The 25,284-nt window shown below is 54.2% G+C and overlaps 1 protein-coding gene across 2 annotated transcripts; it reads left to right on the top strand.

The window, feature by feature from the left end:
- Window positions 1-1,813: 1,813 nt before the first annotated feature.
- DNAI1 (dynein axonemal intermediate chain 1) lies at window positions 1,814-25,280 on the top strand. 2 transcript variants are annotated; one of them, XM_078599769.1, is made up of 20 exons: window positions 1,814-1,878; window positions 5,789-5,842; window positions 6,108-6,203; window positions 10,795-10,875; window positions 11,958-12,069; window positions 12,389-12,477; window positions 13,972-14,103; window positions 14,261-14,320; window positions 14,658-14,801; window positions 15,739-15,823; window positions 16,285-16,402; window positions 17,441-17,484; window positions 18,607-18,857; window positions 19,646-19,735; window positions 20,060-20,150; window positions 20,789-20,868; window positions 21,665-21,813; window positions 22,902-23,001; window positions 23,305-23,490; window positions 25,024-25,280. In XM_078599769.1, exons 3-20 carry the CDS (start codon window positions 6,129-6,131, stop codon window positions 25,117-25,119), a joined length of 1,983 nt encoding a protein of 660 aa, XP_078455895.1. In that variant the 5' UTR covers window positions 1,814-1,878; window positions 5,789-5,842; window positions 6,108-6,128; the 3' UTR covers window positions 25,120-25,280. The 2 variants fall into 2 exon arrangements, with proteins under 2 accessions (XP_078455895.1, XP_078455896.1); XM_078599770.1 differs by lacking the exon at window positions 1,814-1,878 and adding an exon at window positions 2,656-2,833.
- Window positions 25,281-25,284: the final 4 nt, after the last annotated feature.

Raw genomic sequence — 25,284 nt, 5'->3', positions numbered from 1 at the left:
GGGGAAGTGGACCTTCAACAGGACATACGACAGGGGGCCACCTCTCTGTTAACCAGTACAATTGCTGAGGTTGGGCCAAACTCAACGTTATCAAGTGGCTGGAACGTCCCAACGTTGGGCCCACGTTGACTCAAAGTTCCATGATGTTCCACCTCCGTAGGCAGTGTTGTTGACGAATATTTTAAATTGCGATATTATAAATGCTCGTGCAAAACCGTCAACGCGGTCTCACCAACAGATGTGTAGTTGCGATTATAATTAACCCAAACTTTAATCGGCATTTTCACGTCTAATAAAACACAAAGTCCGAACAGAAGAAACAGTACGCACGCAACACCCACGCGCCGCGCCTCGAGTTGGTAATTGCGATGGGAGTATGAGCCACGTCACCCTCCACACGCATTAAAGTGCCGCGTGTGCACTTCTGTATGTCAGTCTGAGGTCTCGTGTCACCGCTGAGTAGAGGTCCCGAGGGCTTCCTCCGCCACTCCCTTCACCCGTCGCTGCCTATTAACCCCCCACTCATTCCGATGACGAACTCGCGCGGTTACGTCGTCAGCTTTTCTTCCTATTCCGTTCCGATGACGTTCCTGTACAAGCGTCAAAACCAAGGGTGGCACAGTCGGGTTTTTTACAATCGGGTTTAATTCTCTTTTTTTATATTAAACCCGATCATCTGAGATTGGGAGAAATCCGGTTTAATTGGTTCTAATTGCAGAAGCGCACTTCTCAACGATGGGCTTCATCCATTCCAAGCTAAGGAACTCACTGGCGGTGCCCACGATTGTGGAGGAGAAGCTCCTCGTGTTCATCAAGACCAACCTGCCCGCCGCATTCTACGACTACCCCGTGCCCGACGGCCCCGAGTACGATGATAGCAGCACCGACGAGGAAGCAGCCTAAGCCTTGGATCAGAGTTTGTATTCATTAAATAAAATGTTTCGCTCCGGATGATCGCTGCAAAGTATGACCTGTGTTTTGATTTAGTGTGCTGATCTTAAAGGTGCATTGAAACATTATAATACTCCGAATGATGCTCCTGCTGCTGTGTAGTGACTCATGCAGCCAGCTATGGCTATACAGGGTTTGGTGGTACATGTTGTTTATATCGTTTATTGTGACAATTCCGTCACATTTCGATTTAATTCTTCACCTGAAGACGGCTGCTTGCGTTGTAGCCGAAACGTCGTGAGAATTATTTCATTTTATTATGTTTTATTTTTATTATTTTATTACTTCCCTTCTACGTGACTTTACCGAAAGAACCAAGAAGATGAATTCCGTCACAGTTCCTATGATCGCTGTTTCATTGCTTTCATGGCTTTATTTTGGTGATTTCGATAAGTTTACTGGTTTGGCCATGTTTGTTGTAGTACGGAGTAAGACTGATGGCCTTCATCTAAGTTGTCTTGTGGTTGTTGTTGTTGTTTGACTTGCACCCCACTGGGATTGTTGCACACAGCGTTGGTGTACGGTGCTTTTTCTGCAATATTTTGTTGTCTTTTCTTGGATTTTCTCTTTGCACTTAGTCACATATTCACTTTAAGATGTTTTCTTGTTCATGTTTTTTTTTGTTGCGGTTGCACCCGATTCAAGAGCCGAATGGCTCACAGGGCTATACTGTACCTAATAAATGAACTTGAACTTGAAACCAGGTTTTAATTCCCCGAAATCGGGGTTTATTGTATTAAAGAAAAAACCCGATGCCTTCCGCTGGAAAAATCGGGTTTTTTCCACCCATGGTCAAAACGAAACAGGAATAAAATAAAAAGAAAGTACCGGTACCGAGGCTCCCCCCACAAGGCGACGCGTGGAGGGCGTGTGCCAGTCTGGTGCCAGATGTCATAGAGTGCGGTCGTGTCGCTACAGTTCTCCGCGGTGAGTACAACGTCTTTATACACAACGGCTCTACGCCACTATGCACGCAATTGACGCCGAGTAGTTTACGAGTTCCGACATTCAGAGGTGAACGGGGCACCCGCCCACCCACCAACTTGACAACGTCTCGGAAGGGGATGAGAGGGTTGGTAGAGACCCACTGCTGCTGCTGCTCTGCCGGTTTTATTGCCTCATTAAGGTCGCGGATTCAAACACCGCGGTCGGCACCCCCCCCCCCCCCTAATGTATTACTGTATATTATTATAATTGCTTAGCGTGTAGTCATTTATACGTGAAGTGAGGAGACATCACAGCGATCCAGTGCGCTGCTCGAGACGCTGGTCGTCTGGCTGGACCGACCTGAACGCGAAATTCTAGTTGTTGCTCTGCGTCTACCATCAGACATGCGAATGAAGATGTTTACAGCTATACATTATAATAGGACATTATAATAGGACATTATAATAGGACATTATAATAGGACATTAGGGGGGCTATTTATAAGGGCCCCCACAGGGGTTTGTTTGACCATACTTCACCGCGCAAGTGCGGTGCGGATTGTAGAAGAGCTTAACAAGCGTTCAGACATCGCACTTTAGCCGCTCTGAAAACTGCTTCGATCTACACCGGATCTTCAATAGCATCACAAAAGCAACAACATTAAAGGGTAAAAGTTGTAAAGTGATGATCAATTTTCGTTCCCGGCCCACGTGGTACCAAGTGGCCCCCACCCCTCACCCCCCCCCCCCGGGTTGCTAGGAGACGGCCGCGTGGGGACGCCCCGAGGCCCTGCCCAGGCTTCCCTGACAACCAGCAGCAGCAGCAGCAGCACGCCGCTGTTGTTGTTGTTGCTGTTTACTTGTTTAACTTTTCGTATTCATCTCTTAACAATCAATCTTACACACACGCCGCTCGCCACGATATGCCCACCAAGGCGCAACAGAAAGTCAAGCAGGTAATGGGGGAGGAGGGGGGGGGCAGTAGCTGGCCAGCCTGGCTCGGTGCGGGCCCGAGAGGCGGCCCCCAGGGATCACTGCGGGACAAGTCATTGGTGATGATTCGTAATGGCTGCTAAATTCGCCGATTAATTAGTCATTGATTTGTATTGTGTATTGCCTACATCTGCATCGCGTCGCCAGATCGTTATTGTCTATACACGGGGGGGGGGGGGGGGGGTGGGGGGGGGTGTTGCCCCGCGGCAGTTTGGTCCGGATCGATTGAGCTATGGGGCTAAATATCGGGATAAAGTTAAAAGAATACCCCCGCGGTCACCGTGATTAACCACAAATTGCGCGAGCCACTTTAAACTCGCTATTGGTGACGACAGAGTGGTATGGTGTGACCTCGTGATGGAATGAGGATTTGACCATTCTGCCGTGTCTCCCCGTGTCCACCCCGTGTCTCCCCATGTCCACCCCATGTCTCCCCATGTCCACCCCATGTCTCTCCATGTCCACCCCGTGTCTCCCCATGTCCACCCCGTGTCTCCCCATGTCCACCCCATGTCTCTCCATGTCCACCCCATGTCTCCCCATGTCCACCCCGTGTCTCCACATGTCCACCCCATGTCTCTCCATGTCCACCCCGTGTCTCCCCATGTCCACCCCGTGTCTCCCCATGTCCACCCCATGTCTCTCCATGTCCACCCCATGTCTCCCCATGTCCACCCCGTGTCTCCACATGTCCACCCCGTGTCCACCCCGTGTCTCCACATGTCCACCCCGTGTCTCCCCATGTCCACCCCGTGTCCACCCCGTGTCCCACCGTGTCAACCCCGTGTCAACCCCATGTCTCCACATGTCCACCCCGTGTCTCCACATGTCCACCCCGTGTCCACCCCGTGTCTCCACATGTCCACCCCGTGTCTCCCCGTGTCCACTCCGTGTCTCCCCATGTCCACCCCGTGTCTCCACATGTCCACCCCGTGTCCACCCCGTGTCCCACCGTGTCAACCCCGTGTCCACCCCGTGTCTCCACATGTCCACCCCGTGTCTCCCCATGTCCACCCCGTGTCCACCCGTGTCCACCCCGTGTCTCCACATGTCCACCCCGTGTCCACCCCGTGTCTCCACATGTCCACCCCGTGTCTCCACATGTCCACCCCGTGTCCACCCCGTGTCTCCACATGTTCACCCCGTGTCTCCACATGTCCACCCCGTGTCCACCCGTGTCCACCCCGTGTCCCACCGTGTCAACCCCGTGTCAACCCCATGTCTCCACATGTCCACCTCGTGTCTCCACATGTCCACCCATGTCTCTCCATGTCCACCCCGTGTCTCCCCATGTCCACCCCGTGTCTCCCCATGTCCACCCATGTCTCCACATGTCCACCCCATGTCTCCCCATGTCCACCCCGTGTCTCCACATGTCCACCCCGTGTCCACCCCGTGTCTCCACATGTCCACCCATGTCTCCCCATGTCCACCCCGTGTCTCCACATGTCCACCCCGTGTCCACCCCGTGTCTCCACATGTCCACCCATGTCTCTCCATGTCCACCCCGTGTCTCCACATGTCCACCCATGTCTCCCCATGTCCACCCCGTGTCTCCACATGTCCACCCCGTGTCTCCCCATGTCCACCCCGTGTCTCCCCATGTCCACCCCGTGTCCACCCCGTGTCTCCACATGTCCACCCCGTGTCTCCCCATGTCCACCCCGTGTCTCCACATGTCCACCCCGTGTCCACCCGTGTCCACCCCGTGTCTCCCCATGTCCACCCCGTGTCTCCCCATGTCCACCCCGTGTCCACCCGTGTCCACCCGTGTCCACCCCGTGTCTCCACATGTCCACCCCGTGTCCACCCCGTGTCTCCACATGTCCACCCCGTGTCTCCCCATGTCCACCCCGTGTCCACCCGTGTCCACCCCGTGTCCCCCCGTGTCCCCCCGTGTCAACCCCGTGTCAACCCCATGTCTCCACATGTCCACCCCGTGTCCACCCCGTGTCCCACCGTGTCAACCCCGTGTCAACCCCATGTCTCCACATGTCCACCCCGTGTCTCCACATGTCCACCCCGTGTCTCCCCATGTCCACCCCGTGTCCACCCGTGTCCACCCCGTGTCTCCACATGTCCACCCCGTGTCTCCACATGTCCACCCCGTGTCCACCCCGTGTCTCCACATGTCCACCCCGTGTCTCCACATGTCCACCCCGTGTCTCCCCGTGTCCACCCCGTGTCCACCCGTGTCCACCCCGTGTCCCACCGTGTCAACCCCGTGTCAACCCTATGTCTCCACATGTCCACCTCGTGTCTCCACATGTCCACCCCGTGTCCACCCGTGTCCACCCCGTGTCCCACCGTGTCAACCCCGTGTCAACCCCATGTCTCCACATGTCCACCCCGTGTCTCCCCATGTCCACCCCGTGTCCACCCGTGTCCACCCCGTGTCTCCACATGTCCACCCCGTGTCCACCCCATGTCTCCACATGTCCACCTCGTGTCTCCACATGTCCACCCCGTGTCTCTCCATGTCCACCCCGTGTCTCCCCATGTCCACCCCGTGTCTCCCCATGTCCACCCATGTCTCCACATGTCCACCCCATGTCTCCCCATGTCCACCCCGTGTCTCCACATGTCCACCCCGTGTCCACCCCGTGTCTCCACATGTCCACCCCGTGTCTCCCCGTGTCCACCCCGTGTCCACCCGTGTCCACCCCGTGTCAACCCCGTGTCAACCCCATGTCTCCACATGTCCACCTCGTGTCTCCACATGTCCACCCCGTGTCTCCCCATGTCCACCCGTGTCCCACCATATCCCATATCCAACTCTGTCCCCTCTCTTTCCCGTGACCCTGTATCCCACCGTGCCCACCCCATGTCCTGCCCGTGTCGTGCTGCCCCCATGTCTCCTTCATCCCCCTGTCTACCACCGCGTCTCGTGCTGTCCCTGTGTCTTTTCTTGACGATAGGGGGGCCCTGTAGTCAAGGCCCCGAGCAAGCAGGGAAAATCCAAGAAATCCAAGGTACAGTACAGACACCTATAAAAACAACAACAACAACACTCAACAACAATGATCATTCATTTACACAGCCTTACACTCTAGAATACAGATATCTAGTAGGCCGACGTTTCAGGCAATGGCCTTGGCTCAAATTTTACTGGAGATAAAACATGACACTTTGGTGCCTTGGGAAAACTGGGACATGTTAATAGTTACTGCTTCCAGCGTTCAGAACAACATTTATTGTAAGAATTGAATCCCTAATCCTTGAACGCTGACCCTCCAGGAAGAGGAAGAAGGCACAGAGATGGGAGATGGAGATGACTGGGTGCAGCCACGGACCCTCGTGAAGCCTGAAGACCAGCTGGAGCTCACGGATGCTGTGAGGGCCATGCACTCAATCTAACATCTCCTTGCACTCAATGTTATTTCAGGCACAAAGAGGGGCAATTTAGTATGTGCTCATCTCCTGCTCACAGACATGATGAGCCAGTGGTGGACATTCTGCATTGCTATGGTGGGGGCGAGTATATCCATAGGACAAGCGCTGTTCACATCCCCACAAAGTGGTACCCATTGTATCGACCCCAGAGGGATGATGGGCCAAGTCAATCAACCACCAGCCAGGTTTTTAATAAAATTCACAACCATTATATTTGGAGCTGCTCGCTCCGCTGCTGAACCACCACCACTAACAGCAGCACACAGGAATCCTGTACTGCTATTGCATCAATCTGACATGCATTCCAGACGATTTGACATCTGTATATCACATACAATATGTAAAGCACCAATGATTACTTGAGTTAAAAACAGCACTAGGAGGTGGACCGGTGGTACAGATGTCAGGGCATTGAGCTGGCACTACTGAGCTGGGACGTCCATAGCGGGGTGCGGGGTCCGGGGCAAACGCCATTGTGTGTGCCCCCCGAAGCCTTCAAACTAAACTGGGAGTATTACATCCGACACCCCACCAAAGCTCGGCGCCCGGGGCAGTCACCCCAATTCATCGTACCCTAGGGACGGCACTGCTGCTGAGATTAAGTTGGGTTTGAATCCAGGCAGCTGTTGCTGGTGATACCGGGTTCTCAAGTGTAGCGAGTTGACGGTGGTAGAATTGATTGGAAATTTGAGATTCATTTTATATTCGTAACTGGATCATCTACACATCACGTACGAATGTTGAACTTCTTTTGCACCAAACGTCGCCAACCATGCTAATCGGAGGTGCAGGGGAAGGGAAAACAAACTTTGAATATAATTTATAGATGGTTGTGCAAGAATCCCTAATTGTGGCCATCTTCACATAGCTGTTGGTTTGAGAAGTGTAGGTGATGTGATTGAAATATTAAATGTACAGTATCTCGAACTCAAAACGGTTTCTACTGCGAGTTGATGGTTTAATCAACTGGGTACACTGAAAAATATAGCATCACCTTAAATTTGGTTCTGCTTTTAATTTGGCTGTATAAATATATATAATTATTTGTCTGTCATGGTATAAATATGATGCATGATGGCAGGGTGGGTGGGACAGTGCCGCCCCTTGCTTGACTACCAGGGAGGAATTGAAAAAGCATCTCAGAGGTGGTTCTGTGATATCTTCTTCCAGAGGTCATTCAGTTATATGGGGGGTTGTGCACTGAATGGCCAATTCATATAATGACATGATGCCACAAGGACAAGCATCATGCAATTAAAGAAAAATATAACGTTTAAAGGAAAACAGCACTGCTCAGTGGAAATAAGCGACACACCCTCACATGACATTGTTGGGGGGAAGACAAGAGGCAAATTCTGATACAAGCACACCACTTTGGATATAAGAACTCATAGCCTTACTCCATAAGGGGTGTTCTTATATCCAGCTGTATACTGTGCTAAAAAAAATTAGCACTGGCTGTGCGTGAATTAAAAACACTCCCACGCACTTGCACTTTGTAGCCCGCTTGATGTTGGGCTGCTAAGTCCAGGTGAGATGGCGGCATCACGTGCAGGTGAACCTGTATGGGGAAGGTGGGTGGGGGGGTATACAGGTGTGTGCCAGAGCCACCCACCGCACTTGCTCACTGGCTGCGTTCACACGGCGTGAGTCAGAGCAGCAGACACGCTTGTGATTACCCTCTCACCCTTGCGTTGAATTTATTCTATCGGTGTCGTGTCACGAGACCAAGAGGTCTCCATTTGGAGCTGATCACGGCTATCGGTCGCGGCTCCACATTGTGTCAGAGAAAGACCACAGAAGATGCTGTCGCAGAACTACATCTGAAGTCACTTTTCAAGAGGCCTCTTAAGCCGCCACACTCTGGGAAGTAGTGAATGCAAGAGGAAGAAGACTGGAAAGTCAGAGTGAGTTCCGGCTCAAATGACGAATTCGTGCTCATTTCCCATTTACAGCCATGAGCCAGTGGTGGAAACTCCACATTCCTATTCGGAACAAGTCTCTCCATAGGACAACCATTTAATCGCACCTCTGATTAGCGCAGTTGGCTATGTATGGTGCAAATTGCAAAATAAGTTCAACATACATACAGTTTATCGACAACAGAGGTATGCTGGGCTGAGTCAGCCCCCAACCATGATTTGAACTTACAACATTCCGATTGCGAACCGCACGCACCACCACTATGGCATCCATTAACATACCCTGCCAAGAGTGACTGTCGCATTCCAATCAAACTGAAAATTGTAATACTCGGAGCTGGAACATGACAGATTGAGTCACAAACCAAATTCAGCATTGTGGAATATTTAGTTTTTCTTTCTGTGCAGGCATTTGTGTCCGGGTTGCAACCATCAACTCACTATACTTGTGAGACTGGGTTTCTATGTGAGTCTATGGGTCTCTATGTGAGTGTATGGGTCTCTATGTGAGTGTATGGGTCTCTACGTGAGTGTATGGGTCTCTACGTGAGTGTATGGGTCTCTACGTGAGTGTATGGGTCTCTACGTGAGTCTATGGGTCTCTATGTACAGTCATTGATGACCAGGCTGAAACCATCAACTCGCTACACTTGAGAACCCAGTTTAGTCACGGGTGGCTGAAACAAGGCTCGAAACGCAGCATGTGAGCAGAGCCAGCCCCGTGTCTCTAGCCCTGAGCCAGCCGGCAAGCTCACGCCAGAGAACCCTGCCGCTCTTACACCCACACACAAACACGTGCCTGGGCTAAACCCCATGGCCGTGTGTGAGCAGGGATAAGGAAATAGATTTCTCATTTGACCATGCAGATTTGTGAGCTATATTTCCTCGTACTTGTAGAGTTTTACCCCATCGTACAAAAAACATCCAAGATGGAACTGTTTAAATATCCCAATGAGAAATTAATGTCATGTTTTTCTTTTGAAAACTCACTGGTGTTTTACCGAGCTCACGTTTTTGTTTCAATTAACAATTTTTTTACTCACTGGTGCTTTCCTGAAGGAAGAAGGACCAATTTTAGCAACGTTATATTAACAGTTACCAATATAATATTATACAGCATGTGATATTCTTTCATCGTTCAGCAAAGCCCCATTGAGTCTCAGGATTATTATTTTTTCCCATTGGCAACTGATTGGGATGTTTAAGGAATCCAGCGAGCGGATAACAAACAGATAATCCATGGAAGGAGATTGTTGAGACGACTCAGTGAGCCTTCCCGAGCGAAAAAACAATATTCGTAATGTAATTAACTATGTTTATAATCATTACTGAACAGCAATAGAACAACTATACCAGGTGCTTTGGAGCAGCACAGCAGAAGGAGCAATCTTCCAAATTGTGCAGAAAATAAACAATGACGTTAAACCAATGTTAGCCCTCTCGGCAAACGATGAGAAACTCACCAGACAGAAAGTACTCTCCGGGTGGAAACAAATACAGGTGATACTCTCCGCAGGTGATTACCGTAAAACATCAAGTGTGATTGTGAACATAAGATCAGTCCTCCCATCATCATGCCTTGCATGTCGTGTGACATCACCATTCAGCGTCTCTGGGGAATCATCTTTGGTGAACCCTACTGAACAGGTTCTGTTTAGGGCAAGGTCCACGTGGAGCCAACCAACCTCGACACCTGGGGCCAGCGTGATCGCAACCCACTCTGCGCATGTAGTCAGCGGCAGGCCGTGTTATCACACGTTGCAACTCGACTCAATGGGGCACTCAAGTGGTTTCATGTGGACTCAGGTGGATTTCAGGTGGTCTCGGGGCGCTCTCTACACACTGCTGATGAAGCGGCTGTCACCTGGCTCGGCAAGAAGAACATACGATTATGCGTCCATATCCCTGTGCACGCTCACAGATGTGTGGCTATTGAAACGCGGACGTGAAACACCCTTCCCGGAGAGTCCGTGAGGATGGCTCACACACACAAAGACAAAGATCCTCCATATAGCCTTACCAGACTGTAGGGGCAAGTGCTGTTAGCGAACCCATGAAGGCCGGCACGGCACACGAGGGGGTGGGTGGCCAACACCATGCCCGACCGCCTTTGTCTCCCCAGTGGCAATGTTGACACCACACCAAGTACTCATTTGAGGCTGAGTCGACCTAGTCGAGGCCCAGGACCGGTTCAGATAATCGTCACTGATGTTGAACGTGAGCGAGAATTGAACCCGGGTCACCGGGTTCGTAGCGCAACGCGCTAACCGCTACACTACTCTAAAGACAGTGCGTCAACTAAGGGTTGCAAGTTCCAGAAAGGTTCGGGAACTTGCCAGAGAGTTCGAGAAGGAAAGGCGGGACCAAGGGCGGGGTGAGGTTCACGCCGAGGACAAAAGGGGGGCGAGGAATGAGGTCTCGTCGTCGCTGCTGTCTCGTCGCCGTCGCCGCTATATTCGTGACGCCGGGGTCCTAAGCCACGTTAGAAGTTAAATAAAAGAACCTTCTACAGTTCGAGTCCGAAGTCATTACACGACCGCTCCCCCATACACACTTACACGCAATCTAACACCACTCCGCCGTGCTTGTGCTGCTACTGGTGTCCGCAGGAGCTCAAGGAGGAGTTCACGCGAATCCTGACGGCGAATAACCCCCACGCCCCGCAGAACATCGTGCGCTACAGCTTTAAGGTGAGCGCGGCACGTGCAGGCTGGGTGCACGGTGGTGTGCACACAGGGACTGCCGCGTTCCCTCCTACATGGTAAGCACAGGGTCACTCGACACAGGGGCTTCCTGCACCTGTATCCCTCAGTGGGGCAATTCCACAAATCACAGTCAAAATGTATACATCACCATAGTTATACATGTAGGTTCATGTACGGCCCTTTTGCCAAGCCACTGCTGGATGAAGGTCTCTCCCCGCTATGCGGGTGTTTTATTTGACCGTCCTTATTGCCGGCGAGTGTGGGTTGGTGAATGCGGGGAGAATAGCGGTGCAGTCCAACAATACATGTAGCTGCCACTGTCGCCTGCTGCTCACAGTATAGCACAGTTTAACACGTAGGCTTTCGCGACCAGTATTATTAATAATAAAGGTGTTTGGGTGAGATCGCGTTATTTATAAATGTGTCGCAACCCTCCACCACCCGACACGGCCAATCAGTAAAAAATGTGTGACGTTGACAAAAGACAAATATTTCACTACTTTAGCCCACCGGTGTGTTGAAGAGTGGATTCATAACATTTACAATGTGAGTAGTACGACGTTTCGCTGAAAATCACATCCAGCATCTTCAGGCGATTTGCCAGAATAGTGAAGCCATCCACCTGCTTCCGGTCTTAAATAGTGCAGGACGACGTCATCATTGTTGAACCCCATCAGGATAACCCAAAAACCTTTATTATGGAGTATAGCACAGCCTCACAGACGCCTATGACAACCTGGTGGTCGTCCATCCAAGCTCTATCCAGGCTCTACCATTCCAGGTGATTTGTTTGGAGGCAGACCACGCATCAACGGTCATGTGCAGCACGTACACAGCACAGTGAGGCAAGGACTACAAAGGACATAGGTTGAGGGTTGCGAGCTGGCCAGGCGACGGCCGATACGGTAATGAGATTTTAGAACCCCGCTTGGGCATGTGTAAACAGCCGCATGCCCGCGCCATGTATGTATGTTGATCTTCTTTTGCACCGTACGTAGCCAACCGTGCTAATTGGAGGTGCCGTTGTTCCCCGTGGCCACCACCCACCCAATCACCCACCCACACAGGATCGAGTCTACAAACCCGTGGGAACCTTGGATCAGCTGGCCGTGCACTTTGCAGTAGACGGGAACCTGCTGCACCGCGAATCAGACGAGGCGCGCCGGCAGCAGCTCAGAGGTAGCGGCTGCCTCAATGGTGATGCAGCATGGGGGCCCGAGGGGTAGGTGGGGGGGGGGCGACAGGGGGGCTACTTCCCATTCCTCAAATGTAGCTGTTGGCTTTATACATAAAGTGGAACTCGGTTAATCTACTTCGTTGTTAGTCCCATTCCTATGCCCCCTCCACCCGGCAATGCCCCCCCCCCACCCATTCTGAGTCGGTTAGCGCCCCCCCCCCCACCCCGACTCGTGTAATGTAAGCGCCAAACAATGGTCTGGTGCTGTGACCCCCGTGTCGTTTGCCTTACTTCACCGGCATGCACACCATGCCCCACCAGGTGCACCGCCGGTGAGCGAGGTGGAGGTTGGGGAGAGGCTAACGGATGGAGGGGAGACGCTGTCTCCCAACAGGGGCGAGGGAGGAGAGGTGAGAACGCACAAGACTCCCCTATATACATCTTGACTTAAAGCTTTCGTGACTGCAGGAATTCATATTTTTTGGGTCTTTCGGTGAAGTCACGTGGATGGGTTCAAAATGAATAAAAATAAACAAAAAACCCACGACGCTTCGATCGCAACACAAGCGACCATCTTCAAGAATTGAAGCGACTGTCTTCAAGACTTGAAGACAGTCGCTCCACATTCATGGCGACCTTCACACTCACGGAGACCTCCACACTCACGGTGACCTCCACACTCACGGTGACCTCCACACTCACGGAGACCTCCACACTCACGGTGACCTCCACACTCACGGTGACCTCCACACTCACGGAGACCTCCACACTCACGGTGACCTCCACACTCACGGTGACCTCCACACTCACGGAGACCTCCACACTCACGGTGACCTCCACACTCACGGTGACCTCCACACTCACGGAGACCTCCACACTCACGGTGACTTCCACACTCACGGTGACCTCCACACTCACGGAGACCTCCACACTCACGGTGACCTCCACACTCACGGTGACCTCCACACTCACGGTGACCTCCACACTCACGGTGACCTCCACACTCACGGTGACCTCCACACTCACGGTGACCTCCACACTCACGGTGACCTCCACACTCACGGAGACCTCCACACTCACGGTGACCTCCACACTCACGGAGACCTCCACACTCACGGAGACCTCCACACTCACGGTGACCTCCACACTCATGGAGACCTCCACACTCACAGAGACCTCCACACTCACGGAGACCTCCACACTCACGGTGACCTCCACACTCACAGAGACCTCCACACTCACGGTGACCTCCACACTCACGGTGACCTCCACACTCACAGAGACCTCCACACTCACGGAGACCTCCACACTCACGGTGACCTCCACACTCACGGAGACCTCCACACTCACGGTGACTTCCACACTCACGGAGACCTCCACACTCATGGTGACCACCACACTCACGGAGACCTCCACACTCACGGCGACCTCCACACTCACGGAGACCTCCACACTCACGGAGACCTCCACACTCACGGTGACCTCCACACTCACGGAGACCTCCACACTCACGGAGACCTCCACACTCACGGAGACCTCCACACTCACGGAGACCTCCACACTCACGGAGACCTCCACACTCACGGTGACTTCCACACTCACGGAGACCTCCACACTCATGGTGACCACCACACTCACGGAGACCTCCACACTCACGGCGACCTCCACACTCACGGAGACCTTCACACTTACGGCGACCTCCACACTCACGGTGACCTCCACACTCACGGTGACCTCCACACTCACGGTGACCTCCACACTCACGGAGACCTCCACACTCACAGAGACCTCCACACTCGAGCTCTGGACTACTGGCAAAGCGAACTCTACGCTCACAGCGTGCTGCAGATTTACTGTGTAATGCATGCGTGTGATCCTGCGTGCGTCCATGCTGGGTGAGGCAGATCAAAATCCAGGACGACGAGGAGGAGGAGGAGGCCAAGGAGACCAAGGTGGCGTCCAAAAGCGAGCAGAAGCTCACCAACCAGTTCAACTTCAGCGAGCGCGCCTCCCAGACCTTCAACAACCCCTTACGGGTACGTAGCAGCAGCGGCGGTGGGGAAATCTTCACCGTGCCAGCCAGGACAGCTGCTAGTGCTCATTGCTGCTGGCGCCATTCGCATGTTTCACTCCAGACAGAGTGGCCGGTGTCACAGATGTGTGTGTGTTTGTGTGAATGCCTGTTATCTGCAGGAGAAGAGCAGCCAGACTGAGCCACCACCCAGGGCCATCTTCTCAGCCACGGTCAATCAGGTGAGAGGTTGGGAGTCTGAATGGAATGAGTGGAAGAGCTGACACGAACCTGGCGATGCACTACTCATGAAGAAAGATGGGTCTTTCCTAACCAGCAGCACTGTAAATATGGTGCCACTGGGTGTCGTAATTCGCGAAACCAGTGTGCACCAGTAGCTGTGTGGGACGTGGGACTGTGTGATTGGCAGTAAAGCATTCCATCGGTGGGTGGGTGGTAGGGCACAGCTCAATTGTGGGGTTAGGGCGAGTCGTCAGTGAAGCTACTGATTGGCCTTTGACCTCGACCTCACCCTGACCTCTGCAACCCTGGTCACGCGTGACGTGTGCACGCGCCCAGTGGGAGGTGTACGACGCCTACGTGGAGGAGCTCAAGCGGCAGGAGAAGATCAAGGAGAAGCAGCAGCAGAAGGGCGGCGGGGGCGGCCGGCGCGACGAAGGGGGGCCCCGTGCCACAAAGAAGTTCACACTCGTAGAGACGCAGGTGAGCGGTGGCCGTCAAAGGGCCTTGACGAACGCACAGCGACGGCCGAGGAGTCCGCTGTGAGCTGACGGCCGAGTTGGAGTGTATCCACGCTCATCGATGGAGTTGGCCAAACATCCCAGTGTAGGACTGCAGAGCTTGGGCAGCTGTCGGCGCCGGTTCTGTCTGCCGCCTTCCCGAGCACTTTCAATAAATTAGTTAGAGAATTTTGTGATGAAATTTGCATGAACGATGCCGCTTTATACAAATAAAACATTGTTTTTGTTGTTTGCCTCGAGGTGAGCCAAGTGGCTGGGTGGGCCATAGGACTGATGCCGTGTCAGAGCATTGAGCTGGAAGCACTTTGAACCTGGGTATGAGTAATCCAGGTTTCAGTCGCCGCTGTTTAAACTGGCTCTGTGTGGCACGTGGCAAATTGATGCTCACAGCCCAGTGACCCATGACGACATGAAAAAAGCATGATAGTAAATTTTGGCTTCACACTAAAATGTGGTGCCCTCCAGCTCTGAGAATTACACTGTCAGTATATTTGACACACGACAAACACTCTCTGCCGGGCATATAAAGGGTGTGCACCTCGTGTGCATAAAGAGCCCTGTTGAAGGGATTTCAAAAGTAGTTCTATTACATCATCTTTCCAGGCCATTCCCTGATACAAGGTGGTGCACTGTTCAATGCGAGAGTTCCGATTGGAGATTTCTTAGTACCATTACTTGACACCAACTGGAGTTCTTTTCGGACTAAATGAAAAGAGGATGAAAAAGACTGTAAATAAATTCTGATGTACGTTTGTCTTTGCGCCCACACGATCTGGTTGCTAAAACACGGGCCCGGCCACGCCGGCCACTGCGCCTTTCGACCTGTGTTTCATTAACTGACTGCCCCGTCGGCCCGTCGGCCCGTGGCCCGTCACACCCCCCCGTGGTTCCCCCCGCAGGGCGATGACATCACCAAGGTGGCCATGGCAGCGAAGATCATCGAGCGCATGGTCAACCAGAACACCTTTGACGACATCGCTCAAGGTGAGCGCCGTGAGCTGCTGCCACTGCTGCTCATCTCCCTCTAACCGCGGCCCTGCAGCGAGAGCTTGTGGTGGCGGCGGCTTCCGGTAGGTTAACTCAGCCTTAAATGGGTGCCTCCTGCAAAGGCGCCTAGGCTTGTTGTTCTGGCCACGCCTCCCCCTCGCGTACTGTGCCAGCTTTCATCGGCACTTCCGCAGTTGCCTATGTCGCGCTACAAATCCAGCAACCCGAGTTCAATTCCCAGTCACGGCGAATATTTTAACAGGTCTTGGGGCTCCCCTAGGTCAACCCAGCCTAAAATGAGTACCTTGTGTTGTATTTTGGAAACAGCACTGGAGAGACGAGGCGGCCGGGCGTGGCGTTGGCCCACCCACCCATTCATAGGTGCTCACTAACAGTACCTGTCCCGACAGTCTGTTAAAGCTGATGCAGGGGATCTTTTTCTTTGTGTGTCTATGTAGATTTCCGCTACTTTGAGGATGCCTCAGACGAGTACCGCGAGCAGGACGGGACGCTGCTGCCATTGTGGCGCTTCCAGTGCGAGCAGGCGCGGCGCCTCACCGTCACCGCTTTGTGCTGGTGAGTGGCACCAGCAGCAACACCAGCAGCTACCTGCACAGCAATATCGTTACACCGGGTGGAGCGGTGGCGCTGTGGTTAGCGCACTACGCTACAAGTTTGAATCCGTACCACGGCTAATAACGGCGGTGGCGCACAATGTCTGTAAATCCACCTGGGCCATCCATCCCACCTTCACTCACCCGCACTGACCAGCATGGTGAAGCATGGTGAAATAATCATGATCCATGACGAGTGCGGGCAGGCTGTCATCCAGCAGTGGATTGACAAAGGGTTGTAAATTACATTGCATGCTGGTTAAATGCATTTAAATAGTGAAACTCTTAAAGTGGCGCTGGTGACAATAACATCGCCACTTCCTTCCAGAATCACAACTATAGCCACAACGCTATCTATTGATTTTCTTCAATCATATGGATTCTTCTGCTTACATTCCACACATCATCAAATCGTGTGCGTGTGTGAATGGATTATTTTCCACTTAGACAAATGATACGCAAGTTATCCTCTGATGCTCTTTGGGTCCATCGGTAAAGTCACGTAGAAAAAAAAAATCACAAAAATTTGTATTATTATTTTTCTATCTATGTGACTTTACCGAAAGACCCAAAGGGTATGAATTCCTGTAGTCACGAAAACTTTAAGTCAAGATTTATCCTCTGATCTTTCATCGAGGCTAACGGATCGAACTAAAGTTGTTCAAATGAGAGACCATGCAAATGAGACAAAAAAATATTTTCGCCTCTTACATCAAAATGCTGTCCTGGATTTGTGAAGATTAATGGGATCGTCGTGGGTTAGGGTGCAGGGGTGAATCGCTACTCGCCTAATCGCAACCACAGTCACCGCCGCTGGCAGCATCGCCATCATCGGAATCTCGGCGCTGTCATCGCCGTCATTGTCCCCACCGTTGCCGTGCCCCATCGCCGGCCGTGCCGACGTAGCGCCGTCGCGACTCGCTCGCTGCTCACCGCCGCTCACGGTGGTGCGTCGTGCGCCGTGTGTGTGTGATCCGTGTGTGTCGTGGTCGGTCTGCAGGAACCCCTGTTATCACGACCTCTTTGTAGTCGGCTTCGGCTCCTGTGAGTAACGGTGCATTCGGACACACGCGCGTGCGCACACACACACAGCACAAGGCACACACAGACACACACGGTGACACACACACATCGTACACCCCGATGATACACAGCACAAACATACATGGCACCTTGGTGACACAGACGCACCCACGCACACAGCACAAACCCAGCGATTCACACCCACACACAGCACACACTGGATACACACGCACAAGCCAGGCCGGCATCTCACACACATACACATGGCACCCCTGTGACACACACACACACACCGCTCACCAGCCTCGGGGACTGCTCCCTTGCTCAGCCCACAATTCCAAACACTTGAGAGTTGTATTGCAACTTTGTGGCTACCCACAGCTGAGCTGCACGATGCACTGAGGTGGCCGGGCAACCTGCGGGTTGGCACGCTGAGCCGCCACTGCAGATCTCCGGTGCTCTGGTCTGGGTTTCAGTCGCCCAACCACAGTGATGACACCACTGGGCTCTCAGCTGTAGCGAATCGCAGTCCAAACAAAACATTACATTGTATACTATTCGGTTCTGCACTTAAGTTGGCTAAATTCCATCTGTGAGAATTACACGTATTTGTGTGACGGTCACACGGCTAACATTTCCCTGGGGAAGTGCTGCCCCCCCCTACGCTGTGTTCTGGAGATCACTTGAACGGACCTCAGAGGTAGCTCTTTCATATCTGCTTCCGTGGGACATTCTCTTACACGGGGATGAGAACTAAGATGTGGGACAGTGTTGAGGGGAGTAGAGTTAGACGAAAGGGGAGAGGTAAGAGAGAGTGTGTGGAGAGGAGTAGAGCGAGGCTCGAGGGGAGAGGTAGGAGTGTTTGGAAGGGAGTCGAGTGAGATGAGAGTGGAGAGGTAGGAGTGTTTGGAAGGGAGTCGAGTGAGATGAGAGTGGAGAGGTAGGAAAGTATTTGGAGGAGAGTCGAGCCAGATGAAAGGGGAGAGGTAAGAGACAGCGTGTGGAGGGGAGTCGAGCGAGGCTAGAGGGGAGAGGAAGGACAGCGCATGGAGGTGTGTAGAGTGATATGAGAGGGGAGAGGCAGGGGAGCTGAGTCCCTGCAGGATCTTGAAGCCAGTGGTGGCCGCTCCCCTGCGGGTGCAGACGAGTTCCAGAAGCAGGGCCGCGGCGCGCTCGTGGTGTTCACCCTCAAGAACCCGTCCTTCCCGGAGTTCGTGTTCACCACGGAGAGCGGCGTCATGGGCGTGGACATGCACGGCGCGCGGCCGCACCTCGTGGCGGCCGGCCTGTACGACGGCACGGTGGCCGTCTACAACCTGGCGGCGCCGATGGACGCGCAGCCCTCGCACCGCAGCAGCGCCCGCTCCGGCAAGCACACCGACCCCGTGTGGCAGGCAAGCGGGGCCGGGACACCCCGGGGCTGCCAGGGCACCGGCACGCGCTGACGCCGATTTAACACGGGAGAGAGAGACAGGACAGCTTGCGGGTGTCGCGGAAGATATTTGGTAGCATTTGATTGGTTTAGAGTCCATTATCTCACCCCAGGAGGACAAGACTGTTGGTAGGCCATCACTCGCCGATTCACTCGTCACTCGCTCGATCACCCACAGTCAGTCGCCCCCTGATCGCTCTTCCATTGCTACTACTGTGGTTACGCTACCCGTGAACTTCACTCACTCATCCACTCACTCGACCACCCACTCACCACACTGCTAGTCTCAACACTTATCTTTCTGATTCTTCCCTGGCACTGCTCCACTTTGTAATACCCACCCATCGTCTCTTTTCCCCAACCTCTCGAGTTAGCTCTTATCTGTTTCAGCTTTGCGAGTGCCATTTCATTGCTGGTCGCTTGATGTTCTGGGCCTTTGGGCCTGTATGCTCAGAAACGGTGTTTATTGTCCAAGAAGTTGGCCTTTCTTGAGAGTAACATTAAACCTCAACACGTCTGCCAATAACGCTGTGCGGTGACGTGTCGGGCAATGGCCCTTTCTCACAGTTCGCCGAGAGGGGCCGGAGAGGTAGAGTGGCAGTGTTCATGTTGACGAACGAGTTTGTTCGCTGTGCTTGTGCACCAATGCCAACACAGCAGCAGCGCCAGGTGAGAGTGGGCGGACGAATGGGGTGAATGCGGCGAATGCGGACGTTGAACGAGTGAATACTTTCACGCCTCGTGCCGCAGGTCAAGTGGCAGAGGGACGACCTGGACAATAACTTAAACTTCTTCTCGGTGTCCTCGGACGGGCGCGTGGCCTCCTGGACACTCATCAAGGTGAGGCGCACACACACATGCACAGAGACACAGATCCCCCGGGAGGCTGAATCCACCTAGAGGAGGCCTAGGACTGGTTCATATGTTCGTCACCGGTATTGGCCGTGAGCGGGAATCCAATTCGGGTGGTGCCACCACTACCCACGTACACATGTGCGCTGGGACACATACACACGTCCACACGCACGCACACGTACACACAAATACACATACAAACACGTCACGCACGTTCACACATTCGTGCGTGCATACACACACGCGCACGTGCACAAACACACCCATGAAGGAGTCATGCACGTCTGGCTGCACGCGTCTCGTCCGCAGAACGAGCTGCTTTGCATGGACGTGGTGAAGCTGAGCGCGGAGGAGGGGCAAGCGGCGCCGCTCGGCGAGGACCCGGTCTTAGAGACTCTGAGTAGCCACACGCACACACGCGCACACGTGCACACACACACGCATACACACACACGCACGTGCACACACGCACGCACGTGCACACACACACGCAAGCGCACACACACACACACGCACGTGCACACACACACGCATACACACACACGCACGTGCACACACACACACACACACGTGCTCGCACACACACGCATAAGCACCACCCTCGCGTACAAAGACAAAGATCCCACATATAGCCTGCACAGACTGTTGGGGCAAGTGCTGTTAGCGAGCACCTATGAAGGCCGGCACTGCACACGAGGGGTCAGCACCACACCCGGTCGCCTTTGTCTCCCTAGTGGCGATGTTTATTCATCTCACCAGGTACTCAATTGAGGATGAGTCGAGGATTGGTTCAGATAATCCTCACCGGTGTTGGCTGTGAGCGGGAATCAAACTTGGTTCGCGGGATTCGTAGCACGCCACGCGCTAACACACACACGCACCTGCTCGTGTGCACTAGCATGCACACGCTCACACGGGGTCGCCACGTGCACACGTGTGCACCAAACGCTCACGTCACGCATGTCGTGCCTCCCATAACTCTGCCGTGCCCTCCACCCTCTCTCGGTCGACTTCTCCCTCCTCCCGCTGCGACGCCAGGTAGCGGGACGTCCTTCGACTTCCACCGGCAGATCGACCACATGTTCCTCGTTGGGACGGAGGAGGGGACGATTCTCAAGGTGATGCGCTGCTCGCTCAACCGAGCTCGGTTGCCTCGGTTGCCTACCGTCGCCCACATCACGCGTGTCGCCCGCACACGCGTGTCGCCCACATAACGCGTGTCGCCCACATCACGCGTGTCGCCCGCACACGCGTGTCGCCCGCACACGCGTGTCGCCCACATGACGCGTGTCGCCCACATGACGCGTGTCGCCCGCACACGCGTGTCGCCCACATCACGCGTGTCGCCCACATCACGCGTGTCGCCCGCACACGCGTGTCGCCCACATGACGCGTGTCGCCCACATGACGCGTGTCGCCCGCACACGCGTGTCGCCCACACACGCGTGTCGCCCGCACACGCGTGTCGCCCGTACACGCGTGTCTCCCGCATCACGCATGTCGCCCGCATCACGCGTGTCGCCCACATGACGCGTGTCGCCCACATCACGCAATTCTTCTGCCTGGGGGTCACACGTGACTGCCGTTCAGTGACTGAACAAAGACGGTCACCGCATTGCGCGCCGCTTTCAGATGCGCTACTGCGGCCATCTGGAACGCTCTTCCTTCCAATATTAGGAAGCCACTGGAGCTCTGCACTTTTAAATCGTCATCGAGATTGAAAACTCATTTCTCTAGAACTGCTTTTTGTGTTTAGTGTGTTGTCCTCCCCTCGCACCTCCGATTAGCACGGTTGGCTACGCCTGATGACGATTGCTTGCGTTGCGATCGAAACGTCGTGATCTATTATTTTTCTGCCTACGTGACTTTACCGAAAGAACCAAAGAGTATATATACATATATACGTGCGCGCAGTGCTCCAAGGCGTACTCGAGCCAGTTCCTGGACACGTACGAGGCGCACCACATGGCGGTGGAGGCTGTGCGCTGGAACCCCTTCCACACGCGCGTCTTCGCCTCCTGCAGCGCCGACTGGAGCCTCAAGATCTGGGAGCACACGTCCAAGTGAGCCCACGCACACACACGCACACACACGCACACACACGCAGACACACACGTACGCACACACACGCACACACACGCACACGTCCAAGTGAGCCCACGCACACACACGCACACACACACACGCAGACACACGCACACACACACGCAGACACACACACACGTCCAAGTGAGCCCACGCACACATGCACACACACACGTACGCACACACACGCAGACACACACACGCACACACACGCACACACACACGCAGACACACACACACGTACGCGCGCACATGCACACACACGCACACACACGCGCACACACACACGCAGACACACACATGTACGCGCGCACATGCACACACACGCACACACACGCACACACACACGCAGACACACACACACGTACGCGCGCACATGCACACACACGCACACACACGCGCACACACACACGCAGACACACACACACATGTATGCGCGCACATTCACACACACACGCCTATGTACACAAGATCACCACACGCCTGTAATCCAGCACTGTGGAGTCCAGAGTTGCTGGATCGCACGAATGTTGTGAAACACCATAGGTCCCTAGTTCTTGCCGGTCAGTCGAAAATGACTCGAGAACCCTTTACAAAACACACACCGTGTCAACCGGCATAGTTGCTGTCTCATCGTACATTCCGTCTCGCCACCTCCGATCGGCCTCCAGTGGCCTCCTCGTCCAGCCCCATCCACTCTCGCACCAGACGGGGCAAACATCCCTTCTCCGTCGCAGCTCCGGTCGGCTGGAATTCACTTCCACCTCCTCTCCCACCGCGCCACACATCGGCTTCGGTGTCGTCACTTCTGGCGGAATCTCACGACTTCTCTCTCTAATTTATTCTCCAACGCCACTGAATGCCCTTTTAAGTTAAACTTGTGCCGCGTTACGAACGATCGACTGACAATCGGACGCACAGATGCACTTGAATCAAATTCAGTTAAGAACTGTTCGTTTTCCCTAAATTTTCCGGGGTAGTCGATTCCGAGTCTTGTTGTTGTTTTGCCATTGTCTGGGCTGCGTCATGCGATACGCGTGCCTGCCGTGTTCTCCGGTGACCCCAGGGCGCCCGTCTTCACCTTCGACCTGGGAGCTGCCGTGGGCGACGTCGCCTGGGCCCCCTACTCCTCTACCGTGTTCGCCGCCGTCACCGCCGATGGGAAGGTTTGTGACGGCCCGGAGGGCCAGCGTCCATGACGGCCAAGGAGCAAGCATCGGGCTAACGTTCTGACTAACCTATGGGCTAGCGTTTGAGCTCGCCTTGGGGCTAGCATTTAGGCGAGCGCTCGGCTAGTATTCGGGCTGCTCGATAGAATGGAGGGTTCCCCTGGCGATCCCTCCATTCGCTCGCGCGCTCTCGGTGTTCCGCCGTGCCACGGTGATTTCCAGCCTCCCCGCGGTCCCAAGGCAGATGCCCATATTGCTTGTCGCGTGTCTCGTGCGTGCGTGCGTGCGGGGGGGATGCAGGTGCACGTGTTCGACGTGAACGTGAACAAATACGAGGCGCTGTGCACGCAGAGCGTGTCCACCAAGAAGCACACGAAGCTCACGCACGTCGCCTTCAACCCCTCGCAGCCCGTGCTCATCATCGGAGATGACCGCGGCGTCGTCTCCAGCCTCAAGCTGTCGCCCAATCTGCGGCGCATGCCCAAGGTGTGCGCTAGTGCGCGCTAGTGCGCGCTAGTGCGCGCACTAGCGCGCACTAGCGCCGCTCTCACCGACACTAACCCTGCCTCGCTAACAGCCGCCAGTACGAGCCCTTTCACTGACCCCGACCCTACTGCTGCCTCTCACCGCCTGCCCTTCGCCAGGCTCCCACCCCCCACCCCCGCCGGTCACCTCTCCACGCTCACCGTGTCTGTTTGTGCCGCTCCACCACCGTGCTCGCCGGGTCCAGCTGGTGGAGGAGGAGGAGGGCGACCCGTCATGCTGGCCGACGGAGGAAGACGCGGGAGTACGTGCGGCGCCGGCAGTGCGCTGCTGCTGCTGCTGCTAACAGTGCAATACATTATATACTGTTAACAGTATATGCTGTATTCTGTCTACATGTGTCTGTGTATACTCTAGACCGGAGCTTAATTTCAACCAAGTCTCGTCTTCGGAGTCAGCGAACCCTAAAAATGATGTTCCTATCTGGCGCACCACATCCAGTTTCCTCTCGCTATGGCTGTGGCTACGACTGTGGCGAGTCACGTGCCACCTCCTCTGGCCAGACCCGGAAAATATTTGAATTGAGAAATTAAGCCCTGTATATACACATACATGTATAACGACATTATTTGGTGATGATGCCACGTTGGAAGTGTGGTGCAAAAGCACAATTAACAAAGAAAATCAACACATTTGTCAATAATAAGTGTGGCCTTGAAAGGAAAATATATATATAATCGGTGGCATTTCAGGCAATGGTTTGTGCTATGAAGAAAGGCCTTTGCCAAAAACGTAGACTTTTATATTTTAATTTCAAGGCCAGTGTTGACGAAATTGTTGAAATGTTTGCAAAGTGCGTAGATCAAAGGAGCAGGCTCATCTGCTCTGATCCAACACACCGCAGACAAGAGTGTGTGTGGAGTGGGGTCGATGCGTAGACCCACGTCAGCCTCTGCCAACATTGGTCACGTAGCCTGGCCTCCACACACAGATCGGCTTCGTGTCTCGCTCGTGTCTCGCACGCACCGGTCGCTCCGTCTTGACAATCGCCACGTTGTCCTGCAGGCGCCAGCGATGGTTTGGGTTGGCGCCGCTTTGTGCTTCGATGCCCAGGTTTTTTTTCAGTTCCTGGTCACCATTAATTCCTGTGGCCATGCGCCCACGGTTTCCAAAACCTCGCGACCTGCCACGGCGTGGCTGCCCGTTTTGGCCAGTTTTACTCTCCGTTGAAATCCAAAAAGTCACACACCGCTCGCGCCAGACGATTTGCAAACACATCCCACTACGTCCGCACGCGGGAGCGCGCCCATTCAAATCGCCGCCCCGAGGCCACGGTCGGCCAACTCTGCGTCACGTGGGAAGAGTTTAGAAATCATCAGGCACAAGTCGTGTGTAACGACACCCAATTCGTCCTCGAACGGAAGGTAAATCGGTCAAATTCGAGACGTGCTGAGTGGGGAACCACGAAATGGCATTCAATGGAAACCCACTGGTCGAGGCTGGAGGTGACGGTTTGCCCGCGTGTGCCGCCCGCAGGAGAAGAAGGGCCAGGAGACGGCACGGGGCCCCGAGGCCGAGACGGCCAAGCTCGAGCGCCTGCTCGCCCTCATCCGCGAGCCCGACGGGAAGTGACGCCGCTACGCCCCCGGCGACAGCCGCGCCAGCGGTCGCTTTCCCAGGGCAGAGCGCCGTCGCGCCGGGCGCACGACAGCTACGCGTGCGGTCCGTGCGCCCGAGTCTGAGGTTTTTTTTCTTCCCCCTTTTTCCCAATAAATTAAACCTATGCAACGTTCCGCA

The sequence above is a fragment of the Lampetra planeri genome, chromosome 13, assembly GCF_965212315.1.
Source record: "Lampetra planeri chromosome 13, kcLamPlan1.2.h2, whole genome shotgun sequence".
Classification (NCBI taxonomy): domain Eukaryota; kingdom Metazoa; phylum Chordata; class Hyperoartia; order Petromyzontiformes; family Petromyzontidae; genus Lampetra; species Lampetra planeri.
Note: the sequence above shows the minus strand (reverse complement) of the source record. Positions and strands in the feature narration are given on the sequence as shown.

Bases quoted from the DNA above. Each gene is read 5' to 3' on its own strand.
- DNAI1 (XM_078599770.1), top strand. From the start codon at position 2,801: ATGCCCACCAAGGCGCAACAGAAAGTCAAGCAG. The intron at 10,876-11,957 runs GTGAGCGCGGCA...CCACCCACACAG, and splicing joins TCGTGCGCTACAGCTTTAAG to GATCGAGTCTACAAACCCGT. The intron at 16,403-17,440 runs GTGAGTGGCACC...GTCGGTCTGCAG, and splicing joins ACCGTCACCGCTTTGTGCTG to GAACCCCTGTTATCACGACC.